The following is a 25,095-nucleotide window of genomic DNA, read 5'->3' on the forward strand; positions in this document are numbered from 1 at the left end:
CCCAAAATGGTCTGTCTGGACAAGAGTCACCACGAGTGAGGGCGGCAGAACTCAGCAGTCCCCAGACTCAAATGGAGTGAAGACCTGCGCCTGCAGATTAATTAGCACCACAAGCGATATATAGAACTAGCAAATAGGAATTTGAGTATTAGCAAATAGGAATTTGAATAAGAAAGTTATTCAATTTAGAACCACTAAACGCGGATGCCTTCGTTGTTAATATGTGTAAACTGCGTAAAGTTTTGATGACTGGTGAACCTCCCTTTCACTTTGCGCAGGTCACGACTGGGCGCTGCCTTCAGGGGCTGTTTGCGTCACGCGCCGCTCCCACAGCCCCTCGCTCCCGGGGGCGGTGCCGGGAGAGCGGCGCGAGGGGCGGGGCGGGACAGGGCGCGCGCGCGCGCGTGCGTGCGCGGCGCTCCCGGAAGCGCAGCGGCGGACCGGGAAGGGGAGCCCGAGGCTGCGGCGAGGAGCGACGGCAGCGGCGTCGGCCATGACGAACTTCATCTCCGTACAGCTGAAAAAGGCCTCGGAGGTGGACCTGGCCAAGCCACTGTGCAAGTTCATTCAGCAGAGCTACCCGGGGGCCGAGGCACAGGCCGAGCACTGCCGCGCCGCCGAGGAGCTCAGCAGGCTCCGTAGGAGCGCGCTCGGCCGCCCACTCGACAAGCATGAGAGCGCGCTGGAGACCCTTCTCAGGTAGCGCGCCCACCCCCGCACTCTCGACATCTCCCCCTTCCTCCACCTCCCCCTTCCGCCATCTTCCCCAGCCCTGATTCCCCGCGGGGCCCCGGCGGCAGCTCCGGGCCCTGGGCGTAGCGGAGCCGGAGCCAGGTGCAGGCGGGCCCAGGTGTAGGTGGCCTCTCCTGCTGGGAGGAAGCGGCCGAGGCTGCCGAGCCGGCTCTGACGGCCTGTGGTTGCCGGCGCTCGGGTGTCCTGCAGCATCCCAGAGTCTCCGGCCCTCGCCGCGCCGCTCGGGTGTCGTGGGGTGTCACATGATGACAGCGCAGGGATGGGGAGGCCTTGTCCCCATCAACACCTCCCACTGTGTTTGTGCTCTTAGAAGTAGGTAGAAATCGTAAAACCAGAGAAAGTTAAGAGTTTGGAAGAGAGCTTTAACATCACCTAGTCCCAACCCCCCCTCCGTCCTCTTCCCCCCCACGCTTCCGCCATGGGCAGGGACATCTATCTCCTCCTAGACCAGGTTGCTCAAGGCCTTATCCAGCTTGGCCTTGAACAATGTCAGGGTTGGGGCATCTTCAACCTCCTTGGAAAAGTCCCTCTGCCAGTGCCTCACCTCCCTCACAGTAAGAAATTTCTTCGAATGTAAATTTCTCCTCTTCCAATTTGTACGTACCCATGGCAGACCATTTTGTTTTCCATAGAGAGCTGGTGTTTCTTTCTTTTCAGTGTTACCTTTTGCTCTTTCAGCTTTCTTTTTGCTTCCTTTTCAGTTCTGTGTGTGGATTTGTTTTTGTATTTTGTTACTGGCATGATTTCCTTTTGTTTTCTATGTTTAGCAGCTTTTTAATGTATTTGCAAAGTCGCATCCTTTCTTTTTTTCTGCTTAACATAGTTTGCTAGCAGAAAGTTTAATGGGGTCTCTGTGGTGCTGTGGTGTTACCATAGGTTAGATGAGCAAAAAATTAATCTGTGCCTTCTGGTTGGTGAAGTGCATAAAGCCTGCATTAGAACTAATAGCTCCATTGTCCTGTCTCTCTAGAACACTTATGGTTTGCAGTATTGATAGGAAAGAGAAGGAGCTACTGGAGAGGGTCCAGAGGAGGGCCACAAAGATGATTAGGGGTCTGGACTATCTCTCTTCTGAGAACTGTGCCTGTTTAACCTGGAGAAGACTGGAAAGGATTTTATTAGTGCGGATAAATACCTCTAAGGCAAGTTTCAGAGGATGGTGCTGGTCCCTTCTCAATGGTGCCCTGTGACAGAATGAGGAGCAATGGCCATAAGTTAAAACACAAGAAGTTATACCTCAACATGAGGTAGAAGTTGTTTATGTTGAAGATGACAGAGCATGGGAATAGGTTGTCCAGGGACGATATCGAATCTCCATCTCTGGAGATGTTCAAAACCCACTTAACAAATGCCTTCCCAAAAAGAAGACAAGTTTTGTGAAATAAGTTGCTGGTGATTATCAACCCATCACTGTGTATTTGGGCTGTAAAAACTCTGACTCTATTGATTGTGTTTTACAGTAGATTTGTAGTTCCCTGTTCTATTTCTGTCTATGACTGTGTATGCTTTTGAAGGTACTTGTGTTTATGCCTTTGAAGGTAGGGCAAATTGTGAGCATCTGTTAACTGAAAGAGAGACTTTGCTAACCAAATTGAAAAGCATACTATTATGTTCCCTTGCATGCTGGAGTTGAGCTTCATTTTCTTAAGGTGCCAGCCAGATTTGTTGTTAGTTTCTGTCTGAAATCCCTGTTTGACCCAGCTATATTGTGACTCCACCCTAACAGCTGCTCTGCAGCGCCAAAAGAAGGCAGCCCACTTTTCGGTTCGGATCCTTACACCTTTTCTGGAAGGCAGAATGTATGCATGGTATTCTGATTAACTGGAATGAGTTCAGTGGAGGGTCGGATGAACATCAGAGATGGTGCAAAAATAAATAAAAGTAGTGTTGTGGACAGCTAAGAGGCTGAGCAGGACCTCCCTGTTTCAGAGCCAGCAGATTATTAAATGAATTTATCCATAGTATGCAATTTCAGCTTGCATACTATGAAAACCTCAGGTTTTCTCTCTGAATAATCAAGAGAAACCACTTACAATTGCATAACTACCGGCTTGGAGTCAATTCCATACACAGTGATCTCTGCAGTGATTGGTGATCAGCAGACGAATATAGCTGGCGCAGATGCTGTTGAATGTGGCTCTGAACACATGAAGTAAACATGAAGTGATATTCCGCCCACACAGAAGTTCCAATCTTAAAACATCTGCATTTTTATTTGTATTACTTGAGAATATTTGTTCCTTTTATAGTGGAAGTGAGATAAGATGAAGGTCTGAATTAACTGTAAGTTATAGAAGGTAAAACCATCAGATGTATGTTTTCCCTTATTTCTAACAAGTTATGAATGTTTGGTCCATGACTGACCATTTATATTCATTACAGTTGCTAGAAAATAAGTTTACTCTTATTCTGTAAGAATATTCTAATGTATATTCTCTTAATTGTTCTGTAAGGCACAGTTTTTTTAAACCGTCTGCATATCCAGAAGTTGGAAGTATCCAGCTGAGATAGACAAGTGTCTAAATGCCATGTGCTTCCTCTGAAAATCTCCTTGCCTCTCCAACTTCTAGTGTTTTTCTTTTGGTATTTAAGAGCAATACTCAGTTGTAATGTTTAATTTCATTGAAGTTGGAGTTTAAAATTTTTTGGTGAAGTAAGGTTAGAAGAACTAATTAGAACATGGCTACTGCTTGCATAATTCTACTTCCTTGTGGCTTTTTATAGACCATAATACCTAGAAGAGCATTGTAGACCATTTAACTCTTAAGAAATGAAGGCTTAGTCTTCTGCCAACTAATCTTGGATTTGCCCATAGTTTTGTAATTTCTAGAGGCCTTGTTTTGCTGCGTAGTCACTACAGATTTTTTTTTTCTTTTATGGATGAACTCTGTTGCAGCCACATTTCCTAGACAAGCCTTGACCAATAAAGCTTGAAAGTGTGCTGTTGTTCAACTGCTGAATGCAAATGCTTCTCTTGGAGAAGCATTTGAGATTGACTGTACCCCTTTTCATTGGGTAACTGGGAAAGACCTCAAACTGCTTCCAAGCTTTCTTTGTTTTGTGAGAATCTGAGTGCTCTGTAGGTGATGTAGGTGAGCTTGGTATAGATGTTTCTCCTTAAATTCTGTCATAGCAGATTTGATTTAGTGGTGTTTTTCTTTTTTTTATTTCTGAGTACAATTATAACTTCAAGGGATTCCTTGCTTCCTCCAATATTAAAGATAGCCTGGACTTAATTTCCTTTTTCTGGAGATGTGGAATATTGGTGCAAGTTTAATTGTTTTAATTTTGCTAACAACTCCTGCAATCGTTTTTAAAAAAGAAAATCGGGAAAAAGAAGGGGAGTGGGGAAGTGCATGATTTTATTTTGAATGCTCGAATACTCTTAGGGCTGAAAGTTGCAGTTGTGGCTTTCAGCTGTGGGTTCAGGACTCATGGGTCTTTTTGATGTTCTTTTGAAGGATATTTTTCTTTATGATTCTTTGGAGGAGGCACAGTATTTGAGTTGAATGCAATACAGATATTTTAGTTGAATTCTCATTTAAACCTTGCCTTCCTAATCATTTGATGGCTTTGATTTGATTTGGTTTTTGTTTGGATTTGATTTGTTTTTTTACTAGCGTTTAGGAGTGTATAATGCTGGTTTTGATGAGAGATTGCTGTATTTTGAGCACTAGATCTGTGTTACAACTGCAGCAGTAAAAAGGGAAGCACATGTCAGTAGTTCCTCACTGGCGCAGCCAAGTACAATACTCCTCTGTGTTGCGCCCTATGTTCTCTGTATTTTGATAGTTTAAATTACTGAAAATTTAAATTGCACCTTTGTATTTATTACCATCTTCTGTGTGTAACTGACATGTGCATCCTTTGTGGCTTTTCCTTCTGTATTGCTTTCTGGTTTTATGCTGTTCTGTGGTTAACATCTTCATTTACCATTTTTACATGTTTAGTTTTATGCATACTGTTCTATTTATACCGTTTATATTTATAAAACTAGAAAATTTGACATGGTTGTGTTCTGGGATTTTTTTTTTGTCTGCAGAGTTTTAAAGAACTCTTAAATCTTGAGTAGAATTTCAAGTCCTCTAAAAGGAGGAAATAACATCATATGCATAAAATAGTAAGGAAAACAGTAATATAAATTCTGAACTTGTTTAAAACTAACCAAACAAAAGGCTCTGTTTAGAGGAGTATACACCTCTCTGACTTATTTTGTCTGTGGTTATGTTGACACAAAGAATGGTCTGTTTGCAGGGAGACAAGGCTTGGGCACACCCAGCTTCACACGGACATTTGACAAGCTTTGCTCCTTTGCTCCATCCTCATGGCAGATGAGGACAGTGTAATCGTGGAATGTGGGAAGACAGCTTGGCTTTAGTGCTGGCTTTTGGTTAACAAATTAAATTGAGTCAAGAGGAGACAGCATGCAAAGTCTCCTTTTCTTTGTAATACCATGTGAAAACAAGTGTGTTGAGACCAGATGAAGGCAATGGAGGAAGTATATTAAAATATATAGATTGCAGTGATCTTTAGGGCTAGTTATTATTTTTAAATATACCTTTCACAAAGTTGGTAAGTAGTTTAATTTTGATTAAATTGCCATCACAGTAAATATTTGCAGACTTTTTTTTTTTAACCTTACAAGGAATTTCTTTCAATTCAGTTATTGGTGGAAGTCCTGTTGCTGTTGCAAATTATTGTAGTTTTTGATCCGGCTTGGTATATTGTATCTTAAATTGCAGTGGCTCAGTTGAAGTCAGAAACCTGTAGTCTGATATACATTGGCAGATACAATTAACTGAAAAATACACTATGACTATTTTTACTGTATATGAGTTTTGAAAATTCTTCTTGAATTTTTAAACAAACGTTTATCTGTACAACGCAGGTCTTGTACGTGCATCTCATGCCTGTATCTGTTGTGATCAGTATTTAATAGTGTAAGGAACTGGGAACAATGTTTGTCCTGTTTCACAGACTATGAAAGCCATTACTGCAAGGTATTTTGTATATTGGGAATATAAAGTCTTTATAAAAGAATGTGACCAATATAATGTTGAGCATATACCTGTGTGGCCAGTGCTACAGGAAGAGTATAGGAAACAGGCTTCACGTGTTATGTGTTCTTAGCAGTCTAAAGGTTTCACGTTCTTCTTCCAGCCTGTCATGTTTAACAAATGATGCCGGTGTAGGGACCACATGGGAAAACTTTGAATTCCTTGCTGTTCTGGTATCCTTTCCTAAACATCTTCCACTGTGACGAGACAAAATATTGGCACAGAGAAATTGTGGGTTTAATTTACTGTGACTACTAGAATATATTTCAATGAAAATTAAGTTTACAACTAAAGAATTTTATCAATGATTAGTCTCTCCTGTTGATACTGTGCAAGGCAAATGGCATCTATTTCAAAGACATTGAAATTGGATTATAATGTTCAGATCAGGAGAGTACAGTGTGGCATGTTAATATTATGTTTAATGCTGTACTTAATTTACTTTTGCAGCATGACTTAATGTACTCATTTTCTACCTATATGTATACAGGGACTCCTTTGCATGATACTCTTCTGATCCACCATCCATCAGGTAGTGATATCTGGATCAGCTTGCTTTGTGATACTGTTTTACTTCTGACTGAGACAGAGTTCCCATGTTGTCTGTGAAAAACTACCTCCTGCTGAACTTGTTCCTCTACTTAAAAAAATCCCTTGGCAGAAGGGATTCCTAGACAGAAATTGTCCATCCTGCAAGTCCTCCATTGCTATAAATGAGCTTCTTAACCTGTGTGTAGGATTTTTGTGTCTTTCTCCCTACCATATATGCCAGTTTGATAAACCAAAACTATTAATTTCATTTATCTAATAGCTGTATGTTCCTTTGTTGTTTTTTTTTTTTTTTGTAGATACTATGATCAGCTGTGTTCAATTGAACCAAAGTTTCCATTCTCTGAAAATCAGGTAAGAAGACTGAATTGTGGCACCTATGATGTGCGACTTCCAAGCCTGTACCCAATCCTCTAATGAGTACTTTTAATGAGCAAGACATCTGATCTCTGTGAGCCTTATTTTTGTAATCTCTGTTTATTTTATAGTCAGTGCTCACATACAGTCTATGCTGAAACTTCATCTCTAATGGCATAGTTGCTTTTCTTTTACAGATTGAGAAACGTTTTTTGGCTTTGGCTACTATCCCTGTGGTCTAGGGCAGAAAGAGTCGGGCTGTGCTGATTCCTCTTCAACTCTGCTTTCCAAGAAGTCTTTTTCGTACTATGTTCTAAAGGATTTTGAATTCGTCATTTCTATGGGGAAGCCTATAGAAATGGATGGAATATGATTGTTTTTGAAGCAGGACAGATGTGTCCTTCAGAACAGTTAACAGAATAATCCATTTAAGAATTTATCACTTTATTCCTACCTCTGCATGGCATAGTTTTTATATAGGTATGGTGTTCATTAGGGTTTGGGGTTTTTTCCTACCATATTTCTTTAAAATCATGCCTCTAGAGAGAAATTCAGTTTAACTTCTCCCTATTGAAGGCTTCTTCAGGTGGAGGCTGGAGTAGATCTGTAGGATCCTGTATTTAGTTTGAAAAAGGTGTGGGTTTTCTTTCAATGTGTTTACAAATATGACAGAATTTATATTTCTTTATGAAATCAACAAATCGTACTTAAATGGTAATATAATGATTAAAAGGAAAAATTTCTTTCAGTCTTAATAGGTTATAAGTAATTTGAATCTTTCTTCTACATGAATTTTGCATGTAGCTGCACCCACTTGCAGTCAATAATTGCACATTGGCTTTCAGTAAGCAAATCCTTTCCTATGGTAATCTACAAACCCTGAGACAAGGAAAACTGGAAAACTTAGATCTGCATGTCTATAAACTGTTCCGCCTAAGGGGCAAAGTAGTCAGTGGATGCAGCAATGCAGCTGGGGACCAGAACATCCTGCGCTAGCACTGCTGCTAGACGAAAATACACTATCAAGCAGTGCTGTTGCTCTTTCTGACGTAATTCTCCCTAAGCACTTTAAACTGAGGAAGTTTGCCATCTTTTCTGATTTTATGCCAGTTGCCTACAATTACTTGATCAGGTGAATAAGGAATAGTATTGTGGAACTTGAAAGCAGATTCTGTTAAGTATTTGCATTGCCTCTGAAGTATGTGCCGGAAGTATAAATAAGACACACTGTTTCTGCCTGCATTCTCTTTCCTGAGGGCATCTCCTGATAATGCTGCTATTGAATTCACTCATAATAATGAGTGGATTTTGGTATTGCACAACAGATCCAAATACACAGGTAATTTGGCACAATGGAAACTGGTTGGGTGGTTTCCTTAAACCGTCGTCATACCAACCCATCAGACTTACTGGAGCAGGAGTATCTTGTTCAGAAACAAATTTATCTGTTGCTCAGAATATGAACAGAGCTGAAAAATAATTCTGAGAATTTCTGTCTTGTTTACTTGAAATGTTTTGAGCAAACTAACAGGAAGGAAAAAATGTAGCATAATTTTGTTTTGAGTACTTCTTGATGATTTCCTGAAATTTCCAGAACATTTGTAATGTTCCAAGAAGCGAATGAGAGGTTTTATACCATTAGAATACAGGGGCTAAATGCATAAATTTGTGGTATTTTAAGATTATATTTGATTTTAGAGGTAAAGATCTTTCTTTTTTACAACTTCTAGGTCTGTGTAACATTTACGTGGAAAGATGCTTTTGATAAAGGATCACTTTTTGGAGGATCTGCCAAACTGGGTATGTGAATGTACCAAAAAATTAAGTATTAACGATACTAAACTTTGAGAATATTTTTATGTAGTAGAATTAATAATCTTTCTAGCATTCTCAGCATATCTTTCAAATGAATTCAACTGTATTGGTAACAAATTAATCACTTCAACATTGATAATAAATAAGCACCATGCAAAGAATTATTACAAAATTGAGATTTTATATTAAATTTCCAGAGGCACAAATAGATGTGCAGTCGAAAGTAGCTGTACTGTCTGCTTTTCAGATGTTTTCTGGGAACAACTCCAGTTGATCCTTATCAAAATTATTCATGTTAACATTAAGGTTCAGTAGATTTTGGGTAATGCAGCTCTTCCTGTTCTAAATGAGTAAGATCATTATGAAGTGTGTTTATGAGTGAGTGAGTCTGCTCCAGAAGGGAAGTGATGGTAGCTGGCTTCAGTAACCTAGTCTTGATACCAAATTTTGTTCAAGAGAATAAAATTACTTGCCTGTGTTCCAAAATTACTCTTCTATCGCTTCTTTCTGAAATATATCATCATACAGATTTGAACACTTGGAAAGAAAAAAGTTGTATTTTTTTCCCCCTAAACATAACACGTTTGAGTCAGATTTGTTTTAGTCATAGAGGACAATTCTGCACTACAAATTTAAGGTCATGAAATGGATTTGGGACACTTGCCACTAACTGTTCATCGTGATTGGCCTTGCAAGATGAGCCTTGCAATTTTGAAGTTTCAAACAAAGCCTGGAAAAAGTGTTTGAACTTTACTCTGGTTTTATTTTTATTAAAGTTTTTGCCTACTTTATACAGCTCTCCATTAGCAACTACTGGAAGTCTTTGCAGTTTTCTGTGTTCTGAATACGCATGCTAACAGTTGTGCTCGTGTGAACTGTATCTGTAACAATACACCACATACCTATGCATACATACTCAGGTGATCCTTGCTTTCTATTCCAACTATTCTAAGAAGTCCTGAATAATCGGAAACCTTCCTGAAAATGCTTTGGAGATTTTTTTCTCAGAATTTGGTTTGTTCTTTCTTCTTTGAGCCTAACATTTAATCAGGATTGAATCTGTTTCATTGTAAAGTTCAGAATATTTAGTTATGATGTAAACATAGTCTGTGAATCACCAGAGATCTGTAATAATTGTGAGAAAAAAAAAATCAGTAACCATAACAATGATGATTACCATAAGAATTAGAATGAATGTGATATTACTGCAGCTTGAGGAAGCTTGCTTGTCTGCAGGTTAATTATATACCAGTCTAAATAATCTGTGAGGTAGATGGCCAGAGATTTATGCAGCAATCTGTGTCAAATATCAAAGAAGTTTTTAACTTAGATGTGAGTAATGCTCAGTTAACAAGCAATGGGATAAGGGTGATTTTGAAGCTTTAAAGCAGATCTTGATGGAAAGAAATTAACAAAAGGAGATCAGAATTAGTGGTGAGGTTTCTCAGTGTAAAACAAAGCTATCTGTAATCAAGGAAGCAAAATTTCTCTTGACGTCTAAGAGGAGTTTCTAGATAGAAATTCAGCGTGAAACTCCTGAGACTTCCGTGGCAACAAGATGCAGGGATGTGACTTAAAGAGTTCTGGCTCTTGATGTGGTGCTGTACTGTTTGCTTCCCACCTTCCCTGGATCCAAAGTCTGTGTCACAGTGGTAGCTGACAGGTACTGTGACTGCTTGAAAAGTGACCAAGTTCACAGCATGGCATGTAATCTGAATTTTATTGACTAAGTTAATAGGTGGTGCTGTAAACAGGTGAGTCTGTAGAAAATCTATATTTACACAGTAAATCACACTTGAGGGTGCAGTCCAGAGTACAAAGGAATTCTGCACTTCAGAAACTTTCAAGCCTTATTTTCTTTCCTGTCTTTGTTTTAGTCTTTTCAAAGTTTAAACAGTTTTGTCTAAGTTCAAGACCTTCTTCTTAGAAAAATTCTGGAAAATAAAGTTATAGAAGGAGGATTATCTTCGTAATATAGTGACAGTGCAACTCACTTGGAAACAAATGGGAAAAATACTATGTCAGATTTAGGCTTGCTTGCTGAAAACTTAGTGCGGATTAGTGAGCACTAACATAGAAGCTTCAGAGAGGTGTTAGATAAATATTTGATGTTTAAGGAGGCTGGATGTCAGTGAAATTAAACATCTTTAGTACCTTCATGTTTTAAGGATAACTGTACCTGGGTTTGTGAAATTGAAAATTCACTAGTTGTCACTTCTTGGAAGACTAAGAGTCCTCTAAGATGACTGTCACTTTTTGACACTAGTAAGGGACTAATATCTATAGTACTTGTTTTTGTCAAGCACTTATGAAGGGCAACTAACCTTTTGAAAGCAATTAATAATCAAAATGGTTCCTGTTCAGGTATTTCTAGTTCTAGAAGTGTGGACTTCATCCTCTCGACCTATGAAGTACTGCAGGAGTTGCTTCTGGACAGTCTACACTACTGTCTAGTGAGATCAAATTTTAATTAAGTAAATCCTTAACTGTTTCAGTACATGTTTAAAGAAGATACTTGTCAGCATTTTCAGCCTGAAACAGTAGCTTGAAAAATTCCCTACATTTCAATAGATAGAAAACAGAACATGAGAGTCTTTGTAATTGGTCAGTTATTGTAAAGTGATTAATGCGTGTAAGTTCATATTTCAGATGACTGCTTGGTAATGCATCAAGAGCCAAAAAAGCTGCATTCTAGTTAGAAAGATTTTGAAATTATTTTGTATGCATTTTCATGCTATTGCTTTTATGCTTTGTGTCACTTTCAGTAGTTGCTCACATGGAAACATTTTGTGGTAGTACTAAATTAGACTTTGTAAAGCCTTCAGAATGAAGATGACTTCAACTTGAAAAGTTCAGTAAGATTGGAGTTTTGTTTGTTTTTACTTGAAACTGTTGATACCTTTACTGATAATAGTAGTGTTGGCCTCATCTGTAGGATACTAGAGAACTGAAGTTTATTTTCTTAGAAGTCTGGCTAACAGTCTGTCTTGCCTGCAGCTCTGGCAAGTTTGGGATATGAGAAGACATGTGTTTTGTTCAACTGTGGAGCACTGGCAAGCCAGATTGCAGCAGAACAGAATCTGGATAACGATGAAGGGCTAAAAGCTGCAGCTAAGCACTATCAGGTACAGAGGCTTCCTGCTTGTCTTTATGAATTCAGAATTCGTATTCTTAAGACATCAAACAAGTATCTCTCACATATGAAAAAATTATATATGTACATATTTTCTTGCTCTTAATCTCAAAGATGGATTGACTGTGTACCTGGTGTTGTAACATATTTGTTTATCAGACTTGGAGGATATAATTCTGTAGAGTTCCCCATACTCCTTCCCTCAAGCAAGTTGGTAACTAAACCTTCACTTTAAGATTCAATAACTTTAGCTAGTATAAATTCTAATTTTCACGAGTATTACAATAATAATCTTACTTCTTTCTGGAAAGCATTAAAATCTTAGGCTCTTAGGTGTAACCAATTATTTAGAGTCTGTCATGATAATTGTCTCGTTGTAAGTGGCTACGCGAACAAGAGGTCACAAGAAGTTGTTTTTGGTGGCTAAACAATAAATGGGAGACCAAACACCAAAGAAAATTTATTTTGGTATTTCTGTATGTATTATGTTTATTAGTGAGAAAATACATATGTAAAGAATGGATGATATGTTATTTTGTTTTGCTTAGTTTGCTAGTGGTGCTTTTCAACACATTAAAGACACAGTTCTGTCAGCCTTGAATCGAGAACCTACAGTAGACATCTCTCCAGACACAGTTGGGACTCTCAGTCTTATTATGCTGGCTCAAGCCCAAGAAGTCTTTTTTTTGAAAGCGACAAGAGGTATGTTTTAGTTTTTGGCTTGTGTATTTAAGTGCATGTTACAACTTCCCCAGAAAATTAGAAGTGTTTTAAATTACTAAGAGCCTACACTAAGGACACTAAGAACACTAAGGGTGTTTCAGAACTTTTCGTTTGCCTTTTCTAATTCTCCCTATGCTCCTTGCAGGTTATTAAACACAAAATACATATTCCCTTAAGAATATGTCTGAGGTTCACCTGACGGTGCAGTTCTCCTACCTGCTTTTTTACATCCAAAACCATTAGTCTTCATCTTTACAAATGGTATTACTGGATTATATTTTTCCCTTCCCCCTTGAAAACAAAAGACATTCTCTGAAAGAACTGAGAGTACTAAAAATGGTGCATAAGGGGTTTTGCAAGTACTCCCCTTCTCCTTTGTATAGGGAGTTATTTCACGAGAATTTAGAAAGAAATTACTGTGTTAGAAACAAAGGGGATTTTCTGAGAGTTGAGGGGAAGCAAATTCTGTTTGATTGCTCCTGCTTTTAAAGAGGAACTCTTTGACCAAATCTTTTAGAATGCCCAGTTGATCTCAGGGAAATTCTGCAGGTAGAACAAAAAATAATTTCCCTAGATGTTAAGGGTTGATTGTGAAATACACGTTCACAGTCAAGCTATCTTAATACAACTGTTAAAGAACTTACACTTCAAGGAATTTTTCAGTGGAATGGTGCTATCTTAGATACAAAATTTCTTACTCTTCTGCTCTTTTCTGTTTGTTCAGAAAAAGTTGTTTATCTAGAAGTTACAGATACATAGGACATAGATGTCAAATGGCTCTCTCTCCTGACAAAATTTGGAATGCTTCGGAGGAAGATATGGGTTATCTTAACTGCAATGTTTCTTGTCTTCACAAGGAAGATCCCTGAAAATTCTTGTAGCCTTTCTTCCTTTAGGAGAATCTCAACAAGAAACTGTCGTCCTTCAGCCAGCTGATAAATTACGTTTGTTCTTTATCATGCTGGCAGTTGGATCTTAGTCTCTGGCTGATCGAACATTGCTTTGAAATAAATTTGTACAACAAACGTCTGAAATGTTTCCTTCAGGAATGGAGCAGGTGCTTCCCTCATTTTGTGTGACAAATTGATTGTCACCATCTTGATTTCTTCTTTTCAAAAACATGAAAAAGAAAAAACAAGGCTAATGCAAACCCCAGATGTGCCCAGTGAACTGAAAATTTTTGTGAGTACTCCTAGGACCACAAGACTGACAGTGTTTGAAGGACAGTAAGGTTAATAATCATCTGATTATGAAGGCTGTAGATTATGCTGGATTTCGGTCCTGTACTCTGAGGGGAAAGACATTTTGTGAAGAATCGTGTCTGACAACATTATTAACTTCAAAAACCTGATTTTCAAACGCAAATCCTTCAAAGTTAGATCTCAGAACAGAGATTAAGCTTCTTGCTGCATGACTGTTTACCTTACTTGGAATTTTCTGGGTTTTCTCTCATAGGCAATAGTCCATTTATCAGCTTACCAGCTACAATGGTGTTTCTGATAGAACCGAGTTTATTTAGAAGTTGAAAGAAAGCAGAAATGTTTGGCAAAAGCCAATTGACACTTCATTACATAACTACAGGCTAGTTATTTTAATTTCTGAGCCTTTCCTAATGTTTTCTTTAAGTGTCTTTAAGTCTGAACACGTTAGCTCTTCTGAATTAAAGCTTACATTGTAGCTGCAATATTTTAAAGATACCTGAGTAAAAACTAAAGCCTCTGATGGTGAAGGGTATGTTCTGAGTTCTCTGCATGGATAAATGAGTCTAACATTTTCTTTGTTAACGGAAATGTAGTTAATATGCCAGTATTTTTTCCTTTCTTAATGGTCCTGCTATAGGAAGGAAGATGCAAGTACTGCACAATTGGTGGGGCTGGAAAGAAAAGTTATTTAGGTTTTTTGTGTGGTTTGGTTTTATTAAATATGTACTGCACCAGACAGGAACATTCTAGCAAAGAAGAAAGGTGATATTTCATAAGGTGTTGTCTCTCAGTTTGTCCTCTAAATCCTATTCCACAGTGAAAAGATCTTTCTGGCATACCTTAAACATGTTTACCTCGTGGAAGCTAAATATTTCATATAACAGCTTATGTCTCAAATGTTAAAGATAGGTGTGTGAATATGCCGGTATGAGCAGACCACTTGGGAATTATTTTGGTTGAATTTTGGCAGATAAGCATACTATGCAGAATTCCTAATCTCCCCATAGTCCACAGTCATGCTTATCAGTATGTCAGTACCTAAGGGTCACTGGAATCAGGGGGTGCTTGTTTCTAAGGGCATCTCTTTAGAGTGGACACCCAGTGTTTGCACTGATTGCCTGCCTTCTCTTGGAAGGCTGAATTGCTAGTGCAAGCCAGAGGTTATCTTTATCTCCTTTATAAAAGGAGATAACCTCTGGCCTGCACTACCAATAGTGCAGATCTCCTTTATAAAGAGAAAGTTGCAGAATGTTCCTATTCTAGCAGTTTTGGCTTCAGGAGCAGGATGAGGATGTGAGGCAGGCAATACCACTACAGATAGGCACGTGTGTTAATAAGAAATAGTGTATATGACTTTGAGGAGCTGTGGTTATTTGTCTGGGAATGGTGTTTTTATATTTGTTGTAAGCTAACAGTGGTGTGGACTGTAATGGAAACTTCTCTGTTGCAGTTTTTTCAGAGTCCTGACATGGAACTGGGTTAGGAACAGATCCTGCTGAAAATAAAACCTATTTTGCTAACTAGATTTCAGCTAAATTCTTTGACTATGGCTACACAAGTGCTTGTGCTGGCACAAGGAAGGGCTGGGAGCAAGCTGGCAGACTTATGGGTGGGATTGTTGTGGCTTTTTTGGCAGCTTGCCATTGGTTTGAGGTAAAGCATCACTCTTAATCCTGCATAAATGCTTGCAGCTGCCAGAAGATTTCTTCTAAAACTGACTGAACCTTTGGTGTCATGACTGAAGTAGAAATTCTGGAAACTGCTGCTGGATGTCAAGAGGGAAGAATAGGATCCCACCTTTGAGTTATAATGTAAAGCTGTACACTTAAAATGCAGTTATTGCTGTTTGAAGGTGACATAATCACCTGTTCAGTTGTAAAAACTGATGATGATCTTTGTTTTTCTCCTTCTCCCCACAGATAAAATGAAAGATGGTATCATAGCTAAATTGGCAAATCAAGCTGCAGATTACTATGGTGATGCTTACAAACAGTGTCAATATAAAGATACTTTGCCGAAGGTTAGTAACTTACGGAAATAATGAGGGGTATGTTGTTATTGTGAATAACTTATCATTTACAATGGACTTATTGAAAGACACTTAAAATACATATTCTCAAGCTGACATATTGCTGCTTTTAAGGGAAATGAACCTGTAATTTGAAAAACTGATGAATTGAGGGGGCAAAAGAATGTGGGGTTTTTTTAATAAGTAAGATCTTATTACATGAAGTGCATTTATTTTTAATGCATTTCATTAAAGTTAACTTGAAATGGTTATGGTGTTATTTAGGGATGTATTCTTACTAATGCCTTACTAAGTCTGTTTTCAAACTACTTTCTATTTGGGTTTAATTGGCTTCTTAGTCTCATTGTTTTCATGTGAAATTTGCTCTCATGTTGAGTACAGCTTGAATACAGAGGTACTGATTCATTCATTCACCTGTTAGCAAAAAACATGACTGGAAGTCATTGTGTGTCTTCTGTCTTTCTGCCTGCCTTCTCTTGCACTACCCCAAAGCAATCTTGATACTTGTAAAATATCCCAATTTAATCTTGACTGTTCATTTTAATGCTGTTGGTTTTGGAAGAGGTAGAAAGATCTTTCTCATATTCCTTGAATGTTTCTCACATAGGTGTTGACAGGCAGTGAGATATAATAAAGCCGTTACTTTATCTTTCATTGTCGTGTACCTTTCTAAGCTGTAGATCTTCTCCTTGTTCCAGTTGCAAAGTAATCTGTCAAGTGATTATTTGAAAGTGCATAAGGTTTGCTGGTTAACACCAGCTCTGAGAACAGTTACATGTTTAGGAGTGTGACATCAAAATTGATTGGATACATCGGACTCCAGTTGCAAGGCCTTCCAGACAGCTTTGTCATCCAAATTTACCCTTTTTTTTTTTTAATGTTATTTTTCCATCTCTGGGGGAGAAGCAGGTTTGCACAAATGTGAAGAAGCAGGTCTTTGTATACTGATGTCTTTAAAGCATCACTATGGTTTTCCAGTGCTCCTTGATTTAAGAAATAAAACAGTAAGGCCAAATCCTTGATCTAAGACCATGTCTGTACTATGTGCTGCAGCGTAATGTTTTCTTCATGTCTTGGTTGGTACTCCTGCAAAGATAAGTGCATTTTATATAAAGTCTAAAATGACTTTTAAGTTGCTTTCCTTGTTAATGGTTACTGGTCTTCTCTATTTGTTCTTTCATAACTGTAGTTGCTTACTTGATAGGCCTGCTGCTGTTTTAAGTGTAATTACTTTGTTTAATTGAAAAACAAGCAAACCAAAAAACCCCTAGAAGACCTGTCTTTCCACCCACCTCCATTTCTTAAGAATGCTCACTGTCTTGGCTTTGTCTAGGAGTGTTTGATATGTTCTTGCAACTGTCCTTTCTACTACATGCATGCATTTCTTATCTTTGAAGTAAATGTTGTGACTTCATGGCTTGAATTTAAATCATGGCTCATCTAAGATGATGGACACCAAGAATTTTGCAACAGCAGTTTAAAAAAAATATTCAATCCATGCAAAGCCACATGATCTCTGACATTAACTTCTGCAATGATTTAACCTTTCTAAACCATTAATTGGGTGATTCTAATTTCATTTTCTTCTTCCTTTTTCTTCCTGCATCCCATGTTGTCTGTGGTGGTTTATGTGGTTGGACTTTCCCCTGGTCAGTATTTTTATTTCCAGGAGGTGTTTCCTGTTCTGGCTGCAAAGCACTGCATTATGCAGGCCAATGCAGAATATCATCAATCTATCCTGGCAAAACAACAGAAGAAATTTGGTGAAGAAATTGGGAGGTTACAGGTGAGTAACTTTCTTCTCTGAAAAATACGAAAAAACTTCTAATCCTGAAAAACTGGTTGGAGGTCTGAAATCCAAATAACTAAGAATGAAACGTATTCAGAAATTGTTGAGCATGTTTATCACATGAATTGAATTATTATTAGCTGCAAATATGAAAGGCACCTCTCTAACTTTTGTAAAGATGTGTTTTAGTATTTTTTGGGCAATTTGATACTGCTTGACATGTTAAATCTCTGTGTTTGCATAGGCTTCATATCTCAGTATAGCTAATACGGCAGATTTATTCATAAATTTCCCTACGTAATGTTATTAAAAATCCTCCAAAGGTTAAAGTCTGCCTGATCTATACCTAGTTCTTTTGCTGATATCCTGCTTTAAAGCTGAGTAATTTTTAAAAATCGTACAAACAATTATCTTTTTAGTCTTTATAGTTTTTTACCCCTAAAGGTGATTTGTAGACGGACTTAGAGATGTTGAAATGAATAAGGTGGTATCATATTTTAAGTATGGTCGAGGGGAAAAAAAATGGCAAAAATGAACCACTTCCTTCAAGTCTCCAGATCTTTTGGAAAAAAAGTATGTGAAATGCTGCTTCAGCTGATTGTGAAGATCCATGTCCAGTGTCTCTACTGATACGCAGGAAATTTGACAGAATTATATATGATGTTGACATCTTGAAAGTTACCATTATGCATTTATCAACTTTGTGCAGGATAGAGCTTGAAACCTCTTTTTGTATGCTCATCTATTTTCTTAAGAATATATGAAGGAGAGAGAAAATTTATTATTTTAACTGTATTTTAATTTTTTTTAGCATGCAGCAGATTTGGTGAAAACAGTAGCATCTCGTTATGATGAATATATAAATGTTAAGGATCTGGTTGACAAAATCAACCGCGCACTTGCAGCTGCCAAAAAAGACAATGATTTCATTTACCATGACCGGGTTCCTGAGCTGAAAGATTTGGAGTCCATTGGAAAAGCTAGTCTTGTGAAGTCTACTCCAGTTGTTGTTCCACTCAGTCAGAAATTCACTGGTAAGTAAAGTGTGTAGTGTGTGTAGGGTAATTGTTACCTTGTGAAACACGTGGTCAACAAAGTTCATTTGTACCATGAAAAAATAAACATTTACTTTTTGCATTCTAATACGTGAACAGCGGTGTTTTTGAAATTGCTGTTTTTCTTCTCTACTTTGTTGTTGTTGATGATAAGTGTGATAAAGCATAAGTTGAAAATTCTTACCTGAAATGTTCAGTTCTTTTAAAGATCTTTCTACGATTTTCTCAGCAATTCTATATCTAAAATTTCTATGTTAAACCAGTCTTTTTAATTTCAGAAGGAAAAGTTCTGTAAGGGACAGTACTAAATTACACAATATTAACTAACCTTTTTGCTGGTCTCCCATAAAGTTGAAAAATTTCAGTTGGTTGGCTCTACAGATGAGTTGTGAAAAAATTCTCTTTTTCATATTTTTCCTTTAATGAAACAAAATTGGAAATGAAGCCTTAAGGCAAATCTGATTTGTAACCCTACAACGGGTGTAAAGATATTGTATTTAAATTGTTTCTAACTAAATTCAGCCTTAAAAACTGAAATCTAAAGGCCTTTAAAATTAGATTATTGTTTTTAAGGTATCTTGGGGAGTAGAAGGAGAGTATCTTAAACTGTTTAAGTCAGTCTCTGTAGTACAACCTGTACAAAAAACTGTGAAGGTATTTGTGTTTCTGCTTTCATAATGTAGCTTGTGTAATTTGTACTACTTTAATTGCAGACCTGTTTGAGAAGATGGTTCCTTTGCAAGTACAGCAATCTGTGAGTGTTTATAACCAGAGGAAGGTAGATCTGGTGAACAGGTCAATAGCCCAGATGAGAGAAGCCACAAATCTGGCAAATGGGTAAATATGGCTTCTTCTTGTTTCTCAAGAGGGATTGTGCATGGCCTGTAAGCCCTGGGTGCCTTGCAGCCTGTGGATATCCAGATTAGAGCAATGTTTTTTCATTACTGTATGGTAGGCTGGCAAATTTAAACCGTAACAGGGGGATTTAGAACTACTTTTCTGTAGGTGTTAAATCTGAAAGCTTATTAAAAGCAAGTAATATTTATTTTTCTTCCATCTTTCCTCATTTTTAGGAGTCCAACACTTGTTCAGAAAGAGTTCCAGTACTATTAATCTAGAAGGATTTTCAACACCCAAGGCATCATTTCAATGGCCATTAAAAAAAAAGTTCTTCAAAATAAATAATTATAAAAATTGTACCAAGCTGAGATAGCAACGTAACTTAAGGCAGTTGTTTCTTTTGTCTACCAATCACTACCTAAAATGTTTGCCATGTTTTGTATGTGCTGAAAGACTAGGATTTTTTTAGCTTTTTAAGAGCTTTGAAATGTATTTTTAGTGAGGCATATGTTTGAAATTTCAGCCTAGGTGTACATTACACTCCATTTCCATTATAACTGACTGTGTGATTGTTTGTTTAAATAGCAGTGTTATTTTCAGGATTCAAGTTGTTTATTTAACATGTTGACTTTTTCAGTGTGTTGGCTTCCCTCAATCTTCCTGCTGCTATTGAAGATGTGTCTGGTGATACTGTTCCTCACTCTATTTTGAGCAAGTCTAAGTCTGTGATTGAGCAGGGGGGAATTGAGACTGTTGATCAGCTGATCAAAGATCTGCCTGAACTGCTGCAGAGGAACAAAGAAATTCTAGACGAAGTAAGCCCAAAACCCTAAAACATTCTAAAATACATCTCCACTGAATGCTTAGCTTTAAATGACAATATGAAAAGTGCACAAGTATTCAAATACTTGTAACTTTAATAACTTTGCTTGTAACTTTCAAAATATGCTATTAAAGTGTTCAGCCCATTCAAAAACTGTGCTGTCACATGTGGATGTTTCCTAACAAATACTTTCTTTTTAAAAAAGTTGGTGGAGAGGGGGAAGCATTGGGAAAACATTCTAAAGAAACTTGAGTGATTTGTCCCTTTCATGTCTGTTTTTATTTGTCAAATTATATTTTGCAAGAATGTAGAGGCACTTTTTTGTTTTCTACACTAGCTGCATATTTTGAAGCTATTTTATGTTTAAAACAGCTCATAATGCATGTAACATTTTATTCTTGCAGTCTCTGAGATTATTAGATGAAGAAGAAGCTACAGACAATGACCTGCGAACAAAATTCAAAGAACGCTGGCAGCGAACACCATCCAGTGAACTCTATAAGCCTCTAAGGGCAGGTAAAGTCCATGTTTTGTGCTTTGGGTTCTAAGGATGTCCATAGTATCAATTAAAGTAGTTGTCAGTGCTCTGGTATTATCTATAAATGCACAAATTTCAGTTTGAGGCAGGTTATGCTGAAATACCCTGATTGCAGTCTGCACTGTTATTTGGAGCTGAAAGAGGATGTGACAGCAGGGAATTTGCTGCTGCTTTTGCACCCTTGGTGTGTACATGCATGTTGCATATAGGTAATGCCTTAAAAACAAGGGTCTTGTTACCCTTGTAAAATCATGGCTCAGTCATGCTACTCAGGCTAAGTAGAAGGGAACTATGGGAGAGTGACTCAGCTGGAATAGGGGTAGAGAGATTAGAGAGATGTGCTGTGTGACTGCTGCATGTCCACATTGTGGTGTATGGTGGTTGGTTGACTTGGGCTTGTTGTGCCTTAAAACTGTGTAAACTGATAACGGGCTAACTGCTTTAAAAGGCCTGGTTTTTGCAATAAAGCAGCTCCTCTTTGCACCTGTCTGCGTACTCTTAAGTCACTTTGCTTCATACATGCTGGAGTTTCAGAAAGCAAATGAAATGAAAAATGCCTGCCCTCCTAAGGATCTGGTTTCAACTGCCTCTTAAATGCTTTAGTGTATTTTTCCTTCTTAACATTTTTTTCCATCAGTGTGTTGTCTCTTTAATTTGGTGTTTTGTTTTTAATTTGGTGTTTTGTTTTGTTTTTTCCCCAGCATTAGGTCAAACCACTTAAGACCATCACTATAGCATGTTTTCTGTGTGCCTAATATGTGCTGTTTTTTGAAGCTATCAAGGGACTGATACCAATGACTTGGTTTTGCAAAGTTACAGAGATTTAAATCTACAGAGTAGCTCAAACCAGTGTTCATTCATATACCTTTTTATGCTTCACTGGAGAATTAATAGAGGTGCCTAGTTTATGCACTTGTTAAAATGTAATTTGAAAGCTTAAGTTTTATATAAAAGTCTTAGATATTGTGCAGGCTTATAAAAATGATGACTTGCTGAAAAGCACAAAAACTGCTCAGGTGCAAGACTGGATGAAACAAATTTTGAAATTATATAAACTCTTTTTTTTTCCTCCTGCGCCCAGAGGGAGCCAATTACCATAATATTTTGAATAAAGCTATGCAAGCAGATGGGCAGGTGAAGGAACGCTATCAGACTCACCGGGATACAATTGCCCTTCTGTGTAAGCCAGAGGCAGAACTCAATGCAGCCATTCCTTCTGCCAACCCAGCAAAAACACTGCAGGGAAATGAGGTAAAGCAGTGAAATTTGTCTCTATTTTGAGTAGAAGTGCTATTTGTCTAACAAAATAAACTTGCATGAATTGGTAAGAAAGCCGATCCCTACCTACTCTTGTTTCTGTCTCAGTTGATAGATGAGGTAACTAACTTTTGGAAAAAAGTTGTCTTCATGTCTGAAATATTGAGAATAGTTTGTTACATTTTATGTGAACAAAGTCAATCACCATGGACTGCAAGACTCGTTGATTATTATAAAAGGAGCAATGAATATTTTTGTTACGTGGGGAAGTGGGATGTGGTGCTTGGGTTCTTGGAGCAACATAAGACATGGCTCGGTATTTTAAAATATTAGGCAATTGTACCAATTTTCTTTCCAAGAAGTTAATGGCTCATCTACAGCAATATTCTTTTTCTCATAGTAATGATTTGAAGTCAGTGATTTTTGCTGCCATCTTAGAATATCCTATTGGAACGTATCTGATCAACTAAAAAAACCCAAACGTTTTGCAGTAATTCAGTCTTATTAGCAAAAGCAAACCTGCAGAAGAGAATATAGATTGAGAAATGCTTGAAAATCTTTTGTTTGGTCACATTTTTCCTGGTTTCTCACCTTAAACACATTCATAAACAAATACTCATGCAGAAATATTGCCAGCATCTGTGAGGAGTGCAAGATGGAAACAACAAGTTATTAATAGGTTATACTTCCCCAATAGTTCCTCTAAACCTGCTGACTTAGGACATTTATATTGCCTAGGTTGTTAATGTCTTAAGAACTTTGCTGGCCAATCTGGATGAAGTTAAGAAGGAGAGAGAACAACTGGAAAATGACCTGAAATCTGTAAATTTTGACATGACAAGCAAATTCCTGACTGCACTTGCGCAGGATGGTGCTATAAATGAGGAGGTTATCTCTGTGACTGAGTTGGACAGAATTTACGGAAGTTACACACAGAAAGTGCAGGAGTCCATAAAAAAACAGGAAGAACTTCTCAAAAACATTCAGGTACAACACTTTGCATGTTTTCCTTTCTCTTAAACTAAGAACAATGATGCTTCTACCTGTCTAGTACTTTAGAAGTCTCACTTTGCTTTCTAATCTGCTTTGCTTTTTATTCTGTCATATGTCAGTTGATACTCCTTTATGCCACAATCACTGAAAAATGCATAGATTTGTATTCACTAGAAAGAAATGGGAATGTTTAGCAGCACTGCAGCTCCAGTGTAAATTCTCTTGGACCTTTTCTTGTCACGATTCTGAAGATGATTTTGTCCTTGATAAAAGCTTAAGGGGTGTGTTAAAAAGTTGTTGGGTTTGTTTTGTTTTCTCCCCTCACTCCATTTTAATTCTGCCTGGGATTACTGGAGAATTGTCCTTACTGCCTACTAGGAGACATTTTGGATCTCTGAAGTACAGCTTGGTTTATTCCTAATTGCTCTTTACACTATATGCTTGACTTCCAGTATGTGCAGAGCTCACTGAAGTAAAACTTAATAGCATTTCCCCAAGTTTATTTATAAATTCAATCTTAATTTATCAGAGGCAGGTACCTGAAACATCTGGCAAAAGAGGAAGTCTTAGTGCTTGGAGAAAAGACTTGAGTAATGATGGAGACTTTTTCCAATAGGGAAAAAAATTTCTTAAATGACCATATACACCATATTTAGCAATGATTTCATTTTTGGATATTTTTTAGCACAACATATTTTAAAAATCTTGATGGGTATTACTTTAATGTTTGAATGTCCTGGAGTTCAAGTTTGTTGGCTTCTGGCAATTGAAACAGTCTTTTTAAGTTTGCTTGTTTATTTTCCTGAAAAAAATGAGGCATAAATAGGTAATCTTTCTGTAAGTTTTCCTCTTCCCTGTCCTTTTAATAGCTTGCCAATATCAACCAAATTCCAAGTAATGCTTCTGAAAAATACTGATTTTCAGTATGATTTTATGAATATCAATGGAAGTTAGTACTGGAGAGAACCTAATTAGTATAGCCTTGGAAAGACAGTCTGCAGGATGAGCTTGAGAATTATTAAAGGCAACCCACAACAATACAGGTAATTAACTGGTGATACCTACGGCCAGTGAGTTAACATATGTAGGGTTCTGAAATATATGTTGTAATAGTCACTATGCTTGGCAGGTAGTAGTAAGTATGGAGGTCCAGTGTGGATGGGAGATGAGGAGAAGCAGGTGTTGGGGAAAACAGAAGCAATGAGTAAGAGGAAAAAGAAAACAAAACGTACAAAATCTTACATGGAACTAGCTTGCATTATTTGCACTGTTTATTTGTTCTGTTCTTTCAAGAATGTGCATCATGACTTTTCGAAGATGAAACAATCAAACAACGAATCTAATTTAAGAGAAGAAGTCTTGAAGAACTTAGCTGTAGCGAATGACAACTTTGTGGAACTTGTAGCTAATTTAAAAGAAGGCACAAAGGTATGTTAAAGGGATTTAAATTACTTTTTTTTAATGTGTACAATGAAATGTGAATCAAAAATCATCATAAACTTTAGGGATGTTGGTAGCTGACAGGTGCATTTTTGAGGATTTTACTGCTGAAGCGAGGACAGTGGGTTGCTTGAATTTTGATTATTTCAAGAGCTGTGAAATGCTTCTTTGTTCCTATATGAAAAATAAGCTGTTAATTGCAGCTGAGTAAATGATGCTGAAGCACCCAGATGAGCCATTTTATCTGAGAAATTCTTTCATCTGTTCTCCCATGGTATTTAATCATCTTATAAAATTGGTGTTTTAAATGTTGTTACTGCATACATGGGAAATAATAAGGAGAGCTTAGCTTGCTTGCTTTGATCTGGGTTTCTGGAAGGTGTCTTACAGCTTCTGTAGTAAGTATTTTTTGCTGGTTTATTGATAACTCCTGAGATGGAAAAAACTCAGCCTCTGAGATGTCTATACAAATGAAATACCTGAGAGCAATAATATTAAAAATAAATAATTATCCATTACAAAAATAAATAGCTCATCACCAGAAGTGATCTAGTTTTGCTCTGGTTTTAATACAATTTTTTTAGTTATCCTAAACTATTTTTATATTTACATACACACACACACAAATCCCCACAAAATTCTATGATATTACAGGAATGGCAACAACAGCTAACTAATTTTAGTTTTGAAAAGTGTAATAGAATGTACTAGTAAACTTTATTGGAATGGCAGGTTCTGGGCA

The 25,095-nt window shown here is 37.5% G+C and overlaps 1 protein-coding gene across 4 annotated transcripts in view; it reads left to right on the forward strand.

The window, feature by feature from the left end:
* Nucleotides 1–365: 365 nt before the first annotated feature.
* The window catches only part of PDCD6IP (programmed cell death 6 interacting protein), a 30,355-nt gene continuing 5,625 nt past the window's right edge, over nt 366–25,095 (forward strand). The window contains exons 1-14 of one of the 4 annotated variants that reach the window (XM_014887638.2): nt 366–699; nt 6,659–6,713; nt 8,447–8,516; nt 11,529–11,656; nt 12,213–12,366; nt 15,509–15,609; nt 17,273–17,404; nt 18,219–18,441; nt 19,176–19,299; nt 19,940–20,117; nt 20,530–20,641; nt 21,745–21,914; nt 22,659–22,907; nt 24,207–24,341. In XM_014887638.2, the coding sequence (XP_014743124.1) occupies nt 494–699; nt 6,659–6,713; nt 8,447–8,516; nt 11,529–11,656; nt 12,213–12,366; nt 15,509–15,609; nt 17,273–17,404; nt 18,219–18,441; nt 19,176–19,299; nt 19,940–20,117; nt 20,530–20,641; nt 21,745–21,914; nt 22,659–22,907; nt 24,207–24,341 (2,037 nt within the window). In that variant the 5' untranslated portion in view covers nt 366–493. Of the gene's footprint in view, nt 700–1,202; nt 1,308–6,658; nt 6,714–8,446; nt 8,517–11,528; nt 11,657–12,212; nt 12,367–15,508; nt 15,610–17,272; nt 17,405–18,218; nt 18,442–19,175; nt 19,300–19,939; nt 20,118–20,529; nt 20,642–21,744; nt 21,915–22,658; nt 22,908–24,206; nt 24,342–25,095 lie in introns of those variants that run through there. The other 3 variants (XM_014887640.2, XM_088166718.1, XM_088166726.1) reach the window with 3 other exon arrangements.

Source organism: Sturnus vulgaris, chromosome 1, assembly GCF_052056855.1.
Source record: "Sturnus vulgaris isolate bStuVul1 chromosome 1, bStuVul1.hap1, whole genome shotgun sequence".
NCBI classification, from domain to species: domain Eukaryota; kingdom Metazoa; phylum Chordata; class Aves; order Passeriformes; family Sturnidae; genus Sturnus; species Sturnus vulgaris.